This window comes from Spironucleus salmonicida, chromosome 4 (assembly GCF_000497125.1).
Source record: "Spironucleus salmonicida strain ATCC 50377 chromosome 4, whole genome shotgun sequence".
Lineage (NCBI taxonomy): Eukaryota > Fornicata > Diplomonadida > Hexamitidae > Spironucleus > Spironucleus salmonicida.
In genome coordinates this window covers 1,331,466-1,345,479 of record NC_090599.1, presented here as the reverse complement: position 1 = coordinate 1,345,479, position 14,014 = coordinate 1,331,466, and the positions used below count along the sequence as shown (strand labels likewise).

General features: G+C 31.3%; 8 protein-coding genes across 8 annotated transcripts; 2 read left to right on the top strand and 6 right to left on the bottom strand. All coding sequences in view use genetic code 6, as the record gives it.

Annotated features, from left to right (window-relative positions):
- Positions 1-11: 11 nt before the first annotated feature.
- On the top strand, positions 12-2,591 carry SS50377_24348 (uncharacterized protein; the record flags this gene model as incomplete). Its single annotated transcript, XM_067908192.1, has 1 exon — positions 12-2,591. The coding sequence occupies one exon, from the start codon at positions 12-14 to the stop codon at positions 2,589-2,591; it is 2,580 nt and encodes an 859-aa protein (XP_067765166.1).
- Positions 2,592-2,619: 28 nt separating this feature from the next.
- Positions 2,620-3,117, bottom strand: SS50377_24347 (uncharacterized protein; the record flags this gene model as incomplete). Its single annotated transcript, XM_067908191.1, has 1 exon — positions 2,620-3,117. The coding sequence occupies one exon, from the start codon at positions 3,115-3,117 to the stop codon at positions 2,620-2,622; it is 498 nt and encodes a 165-aa protein (XP_067765165.1).
- A 513-nt stretch (positions 3,118-3,630) lies between these two features.
- SS50377_24346 (uncharacterized protein) lies at positions 3,631-4,614 on the bottom strand (the record flags this gene model as incomplete). The annotated part of the gene is made up of 1 exon (XM_067908190.1): positions 3,631-4,614. One exon carries the CDS (start codon positions 4,612-4,614, stop codon positions 3,631-3,633), a length of 984 nt encoding a protein of 327 aa, XP_067765164.1.
- A 53-nt stretch (positions 4,615-4,667) lies between these two features.
- SS50377_24345 (uncharacterized protein) lies at positions 4,668-5,225 on the top strand (the record flags this gene model as incomplete). Its single annotated transcript, XM_067908189.1, has 1 exon — positions 4,668-5,225. One exon carries the CDS (start codon positions 4,668-4,670, stop codon positions 5,223-5,225), a length of 558 nt encoding a protein of 185 aa, XP_067765163.1.
- Positions 5,226-5,369: 144 nt separating this feature from the next.
- Positions 5,370-10,193, bottom strand: SS50377_24344 (uncharacterized protein; the record flags this gene model as incomplete). The annotated part of the gene is made up of 1 exon (XM_067908188.1): positions 5,370-10,193. The coding sequence occupies one exon, from the start codon at positions 10,191-10,193 to the stop codon at positions 5,370-5,372; it is 4,824 nt and encodes a 1,607-aa protein (XP_067765162.1).
- Positions 10,194-10,258: 65 nt separating this feature from the next.
- Positions 10,259-10,666, bottom strand: SS50377_24343 (OST3 / OST6 family, transporter family protein; the record flags this gene model as incomplete). The annotated part of the gene is made up of 1 exon (XM_067908187.1): positions 10,259-10,666. One exon carries the CDS (start codon positions 10,664-10,666, stop codon positions 10,259-10,261), a length of 408 nt encoding a protein of 135 aa, XP_067765161.1.
- A 47-nt stretch (positions 10,667-10,713) lies between these two features.
- Positions 10,714-12,210, bottom strand: SS50377_24342 (uncharacterized protein; the record flags this gene model as incomplete). Its single annotated transcript, XM_067908186.1, has 1 exon — positions 10,714-12,210. One exon carries the CDS (start codon positions 12,208-12,210, stop codon positions 10,714-10,716), a length of 1,497 nt encoding a protein of 498 aa, XP_067765160.1.
- Positions 12,211-12,257: 47 nt separating this feature from the next.
- On the bottom strand, positions 12,258-13,949 carry SS50377_24341 (uncharacterized protein; the record flags this gene model as incomplete). Its single annotated transcript, XM_067908185.1, has 1 exon — positions 12,258-13,949. The coding sequence occupies one exon, from the start codon at positions 13,947-13,949 to the stop codon at positions 12,258-12,260; it is 1,692 nt and encodes a 563-aa protein (XP_067765159.1).
- Between the last annotated feature and the right edge of the window lie 65 nt (positions 13,950-14,014).

Below are 14,014 nucleotides of genomic sequence, written 5' to 3'. Positions count from 1 at the left end.
AAGTATATCGAATGTAGTTAAAATAATCTCCATAAATGAGGTTAGACTTACTCAAAAATAATTTAGATTCGAGGGTATTTACAGCTACAAGAATTGAAAAAATACGATAGAATCCTTTTCTTACAGAATTACCATTTATTGATTAATTTCTTAAATTAAATTTAGATATTACAGCAGAGTCTTAAAAAGAGAATTATTTATAATCAGAAAAACTCACTTATATAATAAATGAGTTGTAAGGAATATCTTTATAATTATCACAGTCAGCGTAAATATAGAAAGATTGTATGGCGATTTTTAAAGAAGCCCCTATAGTAAGCAAACTAATTTAGAATATCACTTAGCAATCATCGGAAATTGAAGAATAATCTAAATATGTAAAAGCAGAGCTGCTGCGTTTTCCATAATAAAATGCCTAAGTTATTTAACTTAACAATGACTTAGAAACACAGGAAAAAGCATTATTTCTTATTCACCAGATATAGTCACTTTAAAATTTGGCTTCTACTGTTAACTATTTATTGTAGAATAATGATTATCCTGCTGCAGTATTATTAATTACATTAGGCGAATTTTCTTTATCATAAATTGACCAAAATCGTCTAGGTGTAAATATATCATTGAATTCATTAAAAGAGAGGATTTTGCTTGATTTATAAGATTAAATTGTTAATACTATATTATAAATAACAAATACACGGATGGAATCAAATCTAATTTATATCAGCAAGGTAAAATCTTCTTATAATTTTGAATAGCTTAGTCAAGCAGAAGTAGTTTCAAAACTAAACTATTTCAGGGTTGCGATATCTAAAAGATGTAAAACTCATCAATAAGTATTTTAGTTTTTATATCAATTTTAGGATGTATTTAAAGAAATGTGCAATAACTCAGAATATATTGATGATATTTTTATTGACGAAAGATAACTGCCTAATGATGTTACTATTTCATTAGAAGAATATATTTTAGTATTAGCTTAATGTTCTAATATCCTTAGCCCAAATTAAGGAAGCTTTTATTCATAGATTTTAGGAAAACTTAATGATAAAATACACGACTTTCTTTAAAGTTTGTAAACGAACGCTTTATAGTATTAACTACCTAAGCTATAAATATCGATCAATAATGGGTTAAACGATTTCTTTGATTAGTAAATATTTTTAGTTAATTTAGGTATTGCTATAGATATTCCAGAAATTGCTGATAATTTAAAAAGATCTACCATGTTATATCGCCTTTTCGGTCAGCGGTTATACTTTATTTTGTTCTTGAGCTATTAATTTAGTCAAGGACTTAATCTCAAAACTGGTAACCCGACTTAGTTAGCTTCATTTTAATAATTCTTATCTAATATTAAAGTGCCATAATCATTCTTTGACATATAAACTTTATTCAAATTAGCTTATGAATTCTTTTTGGAGTTATCTAAATATTTATTTAATATTTCAGATAATATATTGTACCTATAAAATTACATAAAATAAAAGCTTACTAGCCAATCATTATTTTCCATTGAACAAATACCGTAATTAATTAATTTTATATCAAAAACTACATTCCACGATATTGATTAGTAATTTGCATGCTCTGAATTTAATATATTATACTCAGAGAAAGTATTCACTTCACTAGTTGATTTATTTTAAGCGTTATAAATTGATAAGAAAACAAATATTGCATAATATAGTTAATCTACTAATATTAAATCATTGAATGATCTTTAATTTAATATTTTCGAAGATTTTTATAATAAATTTACAAATAAAACATTATTACAGGAGATTTTATTATTAGAAAAATAAAATTTACTATTTATTATTAAGAAGACGAATAAATAGTAAGTATTCAATATTTAAATCTGCTGTGAAAAGATTACCGAATAGTTAAAGTATTTATAAACCTATTCTAAACAAGGTGAGATACGATATTTTAAATTAAAGGCAATTTTATGCTATAATTTAAATACAATAATTTTTGACTATGTGAAAAAGAATTATTTCTACCTGTACTCAGTACAATTAGCATTTAAGTAATAATATGAAGGAAACACAGATAATCTTATTGATATTCATAATTTTTATAAAAAACTAGAGGACTCAAGTTTATATAATAAAAAGTTATCTCCCTCCTAGCAGTAATTTTCCTTTACAGAATAATTTATAATTGCATCTAATGTACTTAATATAACTAATATTAAGGAACTATACCATTTTATTATATATTTGGTGGAACATTTTGGTGAAGTTAAGTAAATAAATTCTTTATTAAATTAGATTAAACTTTCTCTAATTTTGGAATATAGATTTTAGTTATATTATAATCTTTTTAGAATTAAAAGAACATTTAATTCCTAAATTGGCCATGTTTCTGCAATATAAGATTTATAAGCAATTATGAGTTTCTTTAAGGCTGAGTTCCCTATAAATAAATTATTTGATTGTATATTTATTGAAATTTTTACGAATGTAGACTTCACTGATGATAAAAATAGTGTAAAAGAAATTTTAAATATTATAAAAGTTCTGTACTCGGTTAACGGATCTATGGATACTGTAGTGGCGTGGTTAAGATAAAAGGCAAATATTTGAATGAGTTATTTTGTTAATTTAGAACTATTCACTACTACTAAAAACTTAGATTTTAGTATGAACGAACACATATTGATGATTCCGATCTTGGAATTGCATAAATTGCAGAAGGAACAGATATATACCTTTTTAACTTTATCTATTTTAATGGAGAATATGATTGTATTTATATTGGAGAATTAGTTCGCGCATTATCAATTTATTAATATATTAAGTTTATATTTTTCTTCATAAAATTTGGGGTACTTGCACGTTAATTCTTAATTGGTGAAAATGACCTAATAAATTTTCCATCCTTTTGTTAGAAATCAGTCGCCGTTTCAGGTTTAGATTTTGGTTTGGGTATATATTTTTCGTTAATACCAATTTTTGGAGGCAAAAATTTAGTTCTATCAAAGGAAAATATAGGTATGGATTCCATTCTAAACTGATTTTCAATAAACTTTGACTCTGAATTAAAAGCTGTTGAGAAAGCATCTCTATGTTATTTAGTATTAAATTCTAGGTTTGTGTATTTATTTGACATTTTAATATATCTTAATAAAATATAATAAATTTATTATTTATATTTATAATAAATTTAATCTTAATTAAAATCATATTTATTTGCAATGCAGAAGCAATATAAGAATTAGATAAAGCATATGGTCTATAATTATATCTCTTTCAATTCTTAAACCATATATAAATCTATCATACTTTCTGTTAAATTTACAATATGTTAGTCAGCGATTAATATATCATGAATAAATATTACACTTTAGCATGGCAACTTAAAGATAGATCAAATTCAAAAACTCCTGAACTATATAGATTTATACACTTTTAAGTTTTTCCGCATACGTTATTAAGATAGTAGCTAAATATATTTATTATTGGTATATTATGAGGAATAAATATTATAATAACATTTAGTTTAAAGTGTTAAATACTTTAATAATTTACTGTAAATATTGAATATTACTTAAGAAGCATAGTTTCATAAGGGGAAAGAATATATTTACTAAAAACACTTAATGATGATTTTTATTATTTTATATCACTTTCCTTTCTTGTACCCTTCTTTTTCCTTTTCAGTTTTCATAGAAAACTCCAGTTTCTACTGAATTTCATTAAGGTCAAAAACTTCATAAACTCCGTTAAATCCACGAATTTTCTTACAATACTCTAATAATATTACAATCTCAACCGTACAATCGTAGCAGCAGTCTAGCGCTTTAAAGAACTTTCCATCGTTTCCGACAGTTAGTTTGTGGTTGAATAATTGTCCTCTTGTTATTGTGTTAAAATAGAACATTTACTGCTCAATTCTGCTCGCCGAGTACGATTTTTAGGATAAATTTTATCCAAAAAGAGCTAATTCTGTGTGAGAGTGCATAGAATGTGGGAAAAAGTGCAAGGATCCGTCAAAAAATTCATACGTTTCGTTCGTCCAAGGCAGCTAGAATGGAATGAGAAAAGTGGACGGGGAAGTTTTTAAAATCAGCGATTTTTAGGTTTCTAAATGGGACACATATAGTGCATTCTAAGCATCCAACGTCAATTATGAAGATTATTAGATGTTTTAGTAAATAAGAGATGTTGACGGGAGTGAAAATGGTGTGAGAGGGATAACTGTTGGATGAAAAGTTACATTATCTATCTTTAATTCAACAGAAGACTCGTAAACTTAAAATTTGATTGAAGGAAACATTTATGCTAGAAGCAATATTACATCCAAGTTTGCGTCAGAATTTATAATAACGTTTTCTGGCATGAATTAGGTTAAAAATTAAATATATACTAAACCGATGCGCTTTAATCGGTTATATGATACAGATTTGCGCTCACCTTTACGTCTTCTATATTCTGCTGTAGGTGAGTCGTCAGCCAAAGTAAGGAGAGAATCACCATGAAATGGATTGAAGTCTGCATTAATTATAGGATTGACAAACTACTAAATGTGTGGGTTTTTTGAGGGGATATTAAATGGACATAAAGAAGCTGGAAACTCGTCGTCCGAAAATGACAACCAGGAAGGCATTTTAAAAAGTGGAAATATATATTATTATATAGTTATATAGTAAATATTTATTAATGCTAGATCGAGAAAATTTACAGCAAGTGTATTCCGCATATGTTAACTATATGTCACATTTCACTCCATAATCTAATCTACACGCTTTATAGCTATCAAAGACATTTTTTCAGTTTTTTGCTTCAAACAGGTACGTGATAAATTTGTCTTTCCAGCATATATTAACATCTACCGCGACTATCCTCTCAACAGTCAAAATTATACGTAGATTCATAATTGATAATGATGTACTGCCACTTTAAGAATTAGATCAAGTTTTTAGACTATTCGTTCCAGATTTTTCTATCGAGCTACTCTAGAAGATATAAAATTTCTACGCTAAACTACCAGAAAAAGTTTAGATTTAGCGTATGCTAGCTGTTTAGTCAATTTCGCAGTTCGTTTTTGTTCAACTGCTAAAGGCAAATTTTGAACTTGGAAACAGCTTCCCGGACAATTATAAAAACGATGAATTTATCTAAAAATTCGCAGAGGCGCAAGGTTTACAGTTTGACTAAAATATTTTCGATAGCTTCGAATAATTTAAGAATTTTGTTTATGATAGCGATTTAGAGTGAAATATGTATTCAAATATGATACTTTTTATTTTTTAATTATACACATTATTATATATTTATTACAATCTTTTTCCTTTCCAAACGATCAAGTTTACGGAAACTAAATTATATGATTTATATACTCTAAATATACGATTATTTTTCTCACCAAGCCCCAGCTGTGCTCTTCACTTTCGCCTTTATCATCTGAATTTCGTACTAAAACAACTTTTGCTCCCACTCGAAACTGACCTCACTGACGAAATGGCCCTCTCTGTCGAACGGATTTAAGAGCATTTTGGGCCGAATGAAGCGTTCTTTCACCCCAGCCATAACGCAGATATCGCTCGGCACCGGAATGACCTGCAAAACGCTGCCCTCGACAGTGACAACGACGTTTGCAAGCCCGCTGTGCATTTTCGAGTCGGCCGGAAGAGGCACAAAAGTCGGGATTTTCAGTATCGAAACCGCCGTTTCCGGAATGTGAATTAGCTGCTGGCTCTGCAAGCGCTCGCGCCGCTCGCGCTTTTCGGCGTTGAATTTGTAGGTGTGCAGAACGAGCGCATTTTCGATTATGAACGAGGTGTGCATCACGTCGCTGTACTGGTTCACGAAGAAGTTTCCGAGGCGCGCTGCGAAGTTTTTGCTCAATTCTGACATTTCGGAAATGCGTTTTCCTCTGTCTTTGAAGGCCCAGAGGCGCGATTCCAGCGTCGCGTCGCTGATTAGGAAGAAGTCCTGGAATCTGCTTATGTGCGTAACGTGGCCCATTCCGAGCCATTGGGCGCACAATTACAGCTTTTAGGAGTCGACCAAATTGTAGCATTTTATGTGTTTTGACTCGCCTACCATCACGCACTTCGCTGATGGCGCGCAAACGGCTGCGGAAACAGCGTTTTGGAGCTCTTCAAAAGCGATTTTATTGAGTTGGAAGCATGACATTCCACATGGAATTCGAGATTGATTGCATACGAAAAAGTTCGTGTTGATATTACGGCGTAGGGCGCGAGATTAGTAGTCATTTTCGATCTATTAGATTGAGATTTATTTGATTTCTTCGTCTTTTTAGAGTGTTTCTTGGCTCACGATGTCAACTGCCAGAATTTGGATTTTGCCATAACATTTTTAAAATGAGCCAAGAGTGTAATTTGAGCATAGAATGATCATTTCTCTCAGTTCTTATTTTAATTTATAGTTTTCTAGCACTTCAAGTCGCTTGTCTGAGTCGTCGTTTTTATTTCTACGATCCATTCTACCATATTTATCCATATAAATATTATGCCCTTACCAATAACGGCCAAAACGTTGTGGGTAATTAGAAAATAACAAATCTGAAGCAACATGGTTAACGTGTTCAAGACGTTAAAGTTCTAATTAGGTACCATCTACTAGTTTGTTATTAGAAAATAAGAACATATACTAATGGTGAATAAGCTAATAAGAGTTGACTGGTGGTGGATCTCTTTGAATAAGAGAATGACAATTCTCGATGATTTCATTCTGTGGGGCATTATAACGTTCTTATTCATCAACAGTTTCGAAAATACGAATATTTGCGACTTCATCAAGTGTCATTGAGCGCGGTGTTCTAATTTCTCTTCTATTAGATGAGCCAACAATAATGAAAGTGTCTGATTTAGAATGGTAAACGAGTTTGTCACCTTAAAAAGGCATAGCTATCAAATTTCTTTTACAATTACTGCCTTACTATGATAGACCAGACGCATATAACAAGAAATTGGTATGCATTGCTCGCTAATATTTTAGATCTAATAATGAGCTTGTGTATTCACCAAAATCTAGATCAAATACGCCTAAAGAACAAGCACTTGCTATTTTTGTGTCTTACTAATTTTGAATACTATTAGTATCAAATATACCTACTATCTTCTTACCAAATTAAAAGCAACATCTTGGGGGATATGGTAAGTTACATGTTAGGCTTATACCGTTGAATTTCAAACCGGATAATGGTGCACCAAGTTAATAAAAGCTGACAGAAGCTGTCAATGTTGGAACTATAACTATAGAACAGGCTTCTGAGAGTTTATAAGGTGTTGGGAAAGTACAAATTGCTACTTCAACATCTTCTTACATAACAGTTTAAAATGGCAAAATATCTCTAATTATTATTTCTTTTTGTTCAATAACATAGTTATTACCCCAATAGTCGTAGTCTACAAAATTTTATTGGCTAAGGGTTGGTTAAATAATGGGAGAATCTTCACCATAAATTCTACTGAATTTTTAAGAATATCTATTATAGAAATAAACATAAATACACCCACCTCTAGTTGCTGATACTAAATACATATTCATTCCACTTTAATTTTTGGTAAAGTATGGATAAACAACTGTGTTAAATCCGTGTGCTGCAATTTACTTTTATATATTCGAGAAATTTGGCAATGGTAAATTTTGTTTAAGTTAAGAAAATTGATAAATAATATGAATAGAGAGATCTTCATTAATCCCAATGATAATTACAGAGCTAGAACTTAATGTGACAAAGGCAGTAAACAAAAATTCGTAATTAATATTAAAAATACACTATAACGTGGATTGGTCAATAATTTTTGTTGATGCTGACATAAATCTGTCACCATCTGATTAAACTTCAGAGGTTTCGATACTAAGTAAATCTAAAAAGCTTAAAATGCTTATCCGCTCATATTACAATGTCTTAAAATTATGTAGTATAAGTTCCTACTGAGAACAACAAGCGAATCCATTCTTATTAAATGAACCATGAATTAAAATATTCTAACTTAATTGTTAAGTTTATAATGATGTTTTCACGAAATCCATATTAACTAAAGACTAATGAGTAATTAATAGCGTTTACTTCTCATCAATAATAATAGAATTTAAAATAACTTCTTTAATCTTAAATTATTAAATTTCTTCGAAAGAATACTAGTCATCAATTTTAATAATTTTATAGACAAAGTTACCATTTCGTTTAGACATGATAATAATGGATTCTTCTTCCTCTTTATAAGATATATAATTAACTAAATGCATTCTTCTTATTTTTGGTTCAATGCTTGGAATAAATGATACATTTTTTAAATCTAATTTAGATTGTAATGTTTAGATTACACCAGAATTATTTAGCATTACTAAAGATCCAATTGTACTTTTTCTATTGATAGGTTTCATAACTGAATCCACTACACCAGCCAATGATGGTAAAATAAACTCATACCTTAATACGCAGTGATCTACATTATCTAACGTTTATTACTTTTATTCCTAAGCTACTTAGAACAAATTAGCTCCTTCAAATTAATTGCATGGAGGAAGATCATATCTTGCAGGGTAAAGTTTTTTCAATATATTTTCATCTACTTATTTCTTAAAAAATGATGGACCTATTTCGACAATTTCAGTATTCATTGCTTCTTTAGTTTATCCTTCATTCTTTCTATTAATGATGGAGCAATTCTTTTTCAGTTCATCTAATAGTAAGTTTCTATAATCATTAGGATTAGTAGTCTCTCTTTGACGATGATCGTTATAAAAATCTATAGATGGTATATCTTTTGTTATTTATAATCTACAAATATATGAATCTTATGTGAAACTACCTAAGAAAATTTCAAACTCTTTCCTTTAAGAAGATTCTTCTAAAGTAAAAAGGTTAAGAGATACATCAGAAGATTTCATTAGAGAAATGGTATGGACTCTATTATCCGTTCTAATAGATAAATCTTTATCTGCTATAATAATTGGATACATGTGAACATCCTCTTCAAATACATGTAAACTATACATTAAACCATTATTATCTACTAATATAGCTAAGTTATCGTCTAAAAATTGTATTTCAACATCATATAAAGGTGCTATTTCAATAAAATTCTAGACATTAGATTAAATTCCAATATAATGCAAATTATTATCTTTATAACGTCGAAGTTCTGCTTCTAACAAAAAATCAATAACAGGAAAATCTCCAATAATATTTTAAACTTAATTGAGTTTCATACTGATCTCTTCTTAATTATATCCATAGAATTTAAAATATTCTTAGAGATCTAAAACTGGGTGTCCTGGTACAAGTTACCTAGGGGCTAATGGAAGTCTTTTTTATTAAATTGTATGTATTTAATCATTTTCTAACTACATATTAAAAGTCAAATGATTAATTACTTTACCTTTAACCAAATTACTAAAATCAAAGTCCATTGGCTATTCGAAATTTTTTTCGAATACCTATTGAATATATTCGATATCAGGATCAATTTCTTCGTGTAAATTCGCAAATCTAAAACGTAAATCTGACACTCCAGCAATGCGTTTAAAAATAAATTGTCTTGGCGCTATAATAATAAAACCTAATGGAGCTGATTTAACACAATATGCATCAAATGGTAATTATAACGTTTTCTAAACCTCTCTTAATCTACCACCTGCTGCAGAAAATATTTATAAACTACTAGTTCTTTAGTTTGCAAAAGCATTTAATACTACATTAGGATCAGCTGGAAGAGATCTAGCTAAAATTGATAAATATTCTCCATAACTAGCTATAGAAACTAATTATCCAGACCTAAATTAGTGAATATCATGTTTATCTTCTTATTTATCTAAATAGATGACGTTTATATAGTTATATGAATTTCCGGCAGCTATTACTAAAATTTTTTAACTTTAAATAAATGCTGTTAGTGGTTTTGTTTAGCTTTAAAATTACTCTTCACCTGGAGCTTGAATTTAATACTTTTTAAGTACCTATAATGAAAATTCGTCTAACTACAATACTTCTTTTGCAGTAATAGCTAAAATTTACTTATTAAGTCTATAAAACTATAGAATTGGATGACTAAATCTAGCAGAGCAAATAAGAACTAAGCCAAGACCCCTATACTCGTAAATTTCCACTAATGATGATTTAGCTACAACTAAAAAATTATCATATGAATATGAAGTAGTAACGCCAGAGGGCTGGACAGACTCCAATGGCATAGCAACTGGGATAGGCATTTAAAGTGAAAAAAAATTAAAAAGGTGAATATAGTATTTACATATATAATAAAGTAACTGTTCATTCAACCGCGTTTATATCTATACATTTTCAGAATAATAGCACAGCTTAAACAACCGATTGTATACCACATAAAATATTGTTTAGGTTCATTTGGCCTTTAATGGGTAAGTCTTATAGCTAGTATAAAGGCGCATGATGCCAACACCGTCATACATCCAGCAAACGATCCTTCAAATGAGTACTACTATGAGCCTTCTTTAGATATAATTTCTAAACTTCCTGCCTTTTCACCATATGGAGGTACATTATTAATCATGTTATAAACTGACCCAGATGTAGAAAACCAGTGTAATGCTAGCAAGCCATAAAAAATATACTAAGGTTTTAATACCTAGTAAAATCTGTCAATATAATCTGTTGATAAGTCAACTAATTTATCGGCCTGATTTAATAACTTATTTAATGTCATTTAGAGAACTGAAAACCTATCGTTAATATATAATATAAAAATATAAATCATTCTTTTTCCACTGTGATTTTCTTTCCCATCTGCTTTATACTTTCTTTGTAAATCATCGAGCTCGGATGGGGTTTTGTATTACTAGCATTCTTAAGCCTTTATGCCAAATTTGGCTAACTTATATTTGCTGCACCACCAGCTTTATAGCTTTTAACAGGCACCTATTTATGAGAATCCTGTATTTTTCCTAAACTCAAAGTTCTATCGTTATCTAAACCACTAACATCGTGCCTAGCAACTGGTCTAGCAGGGCTCGCAACGTACATAGGCTGCTAAATCAAGTGATCGAACTAAACCTATTATTATATCTTCACATTCGCTTAAATATTTTGCTCTTCGATCTCATCGTCGAATCCTGAAAAGTACTATTATTGCTAATGCTCCGATCTGTCTGATTTTTCACCTCTTTCGCCCCCGTAGGGCTGCGGAACGCCGTTTTTTCGCATATCCTCCCCATCGTCTGAAAATTCGTTAATTTTGTTCACATCGCCTCCGTTGTCCACAAACGTCCTCTCCAGCATCTGCTGCATCGGCGCCGGCATGCTGTACTTTTCGCTCCTATCCATCGCAATCGTCGCCTCCTCGGAAATCGCATTTATGCCCTTCAAAAACGCGTGTTTCATCGCGTCCTTCATCTTGCGCTCCTTGACGGCGAAAGTCGACATTTCCTTCTTCAGCATTTCGATCTGATTTTCGTACTTCCTCCTCTCGTTCACGAAATACGCCTCCCGCTCCTCCGCCATTTTGCTGATTTCGCTCTGGAATTGCTCCTGCAAAACGCCGAATTTGTTCTTGAAAGTCTGCGATTTCCACTTCAAAAAGAGCTCTTTCTGGCGCCTCAAATTCTGTTGGTCCTGAATGAGATTTTCGAAGATTCCGCAGCGCTGGCCGTGCCGCGCGACGGTGTTCCAGGCCCGGAGGACCTTCTGGCCGTAGAGCGAGTCCTTGCGCCACGTGCGCAGTTCGTACAACTGGGAGGCCATTTTGGACAAATATTCGTTCTTTTTGGTGATTTCGAGCTGGAAGTTTTCGTTCGAATTTCGCAGGTTCGCGTTATCGCTTTCGGAGGACGCGAGACGATTTTGGAGCGAAACAATGTCCCTGGTGAGTGTAGATCGTTCGTTTGCGATTTGCTCGGTTATGCCGAGTTCTATGGCCTGGACGACGTTTTTGCGGAAGACGTACATAGCATCGTCGAAGAGCTGCGTGAACGAGTTGTTCGAGCCGAAATTCTGGGTTTGAGAAGTTTGTTTTGGGATTGGATTTGTCTAGAGTTGTGATGCCGTGATTGATTGGTCGGGTTGGGCAGGTTTTGCTGGGTTCGGAGACGGGTTTTTGGGCTGATAGGGGGTATAATTTGTCTCCATTTTAGATTTCTATGCTGTAGATTTTACGGTGCTGGATATATTATCTGATACTTTAGTGTCGTGTTTTCTGTCGCTTTTACTCGATTCCGAGCTCAGCGCTGAGGAATAAGCTTTTATGAAGTCCATATTTTGTAGATTGGAAAGGAAATTTTAACATATTCAATATATAATAATCATATATTCATTAAACCTTTTACAAGGTCTTTAATCTCCTATTTGCTATCATTTCTATCAGCAATGTGGTCTTCTTCTACTAAGTATTAAATTTATTTAACCTAATTAACTACTTTTCCATTTTCTTAAAATAGCGGAACGACTTTAAACAGATTTTCTGCTTCTTTCTAATCTTGAATTTATACAATTTTTCTGACACTTGCTGAGCGTAAATTTGCGGTTATCTTGGCATCCCTAGCGTTGTAGTGTGTGCACTAGAAAAGTTTCGTCTTCTGGCCTATGAAGCCTGTCTCAATCGAAAATGCATTCATGAGCATCTCAGAATCTGGTCCCGCGATAAAAGTCTGTTCTATACTTTTGCTCCGCTGCTTCAAAACGTTGGCCTTTGCTCCTTTCCACTCTTAATTTTCATTCCTTTCACCGTCTTCTGGCACCATGTTGATTTTCTAAAACCCGTAGTTTTCACAATTTTTATAATTTATACTTCCGTTTTGAGTTTAATTTTAGCGATCCCACTCCTTTCGTTCTCTATATTTTTCAATTTGTAAGAATTGTTAAAATTTACTTGTTGGGGGCTACTTCTAGGTCATTTAGTAACCAAACGCTGCTTGCATCTTACCGTAGTATTTAATCGCATTATGTGCTGATTTTGCTCTTTAAATGGAACGTATTTCATCAATGTTTGCCACAGAATTTTCTAGGTTCTCCGCTTCGGTTCTCTCAATTTATTCTAATTTAAGAATCTCTGGAAGGATTAGCGGGTTGATAATTGTATTGTAAATGACAGCTGCGGTGATATCTCTAGAAAGAAAGTGAGGGTAGAGTGGATGGTCGAAAAAAGGGAAATAAAGTAACTTTTGTGTTATGTCAGGTAAGTTTGCTTATGAGTATATGAAGAGTGAATTATCTGCGAAATTAGAATTAATTACTGAGTTTAGAACGTTAAAGACGTCATTTAGGCTATCGGAAAGGGTTTGATCTCTTGTTTTTATAAATACTGGAAGGCAATTTACTAGGAGCTCTTTGAATGCGGCATAATCTTTTTAAATTCCTTAGTTTAAATCTTCTGGTAGTTTAATTTAAAAAGCTGCGAGATTTAATTTTAATACATCGTTTTTAATTACAAATGAACCAAAATCTCCAGAAAGCGAAATACCAGCTTTATGAATGATATTTAATATTTTAAGTAGCTAATGTGATAAATACAGAACGTGTGATATAGCATTTTTATATATAACAAGCCCATCAACAATTTTTTGTATATAGTTTATAAAATCGTGTACAGGAACTGTTGGTTCAAGGAGGAAAAAAGATTTTGTTGGACCATAAAATGAAAAGTCAAATGATGTGAATATATTAGAATTAGGTAATATAGACAACATATATTCTGGCTAATAATACGCATAATTATCTTACCTCTCGATCAAGACATATTATATATCATTATAATTATAATACACATTAGTTGTAATTATGCTTTATTCTATTTACTAAAAATCTTAAAGTACATCGCATGAGCGCATTTATCTCAAAAAAAGTGCATTTTTGATACGTACCGTTTATTCTGCAATAATTTACTAATAGTTTGTTAAATCATATGATTATAGTAATTATCTTCGCTTAGCCTGTAATTTTTTAATATGTAGCAGAGATAATGAGTCTAAATCCTCAAGCAATTTATCTAGTGGCATTCTAATTTTTATTAGAAAACCATATAATATTATATAAATTATTATAACTAAAATGATTTACTTTA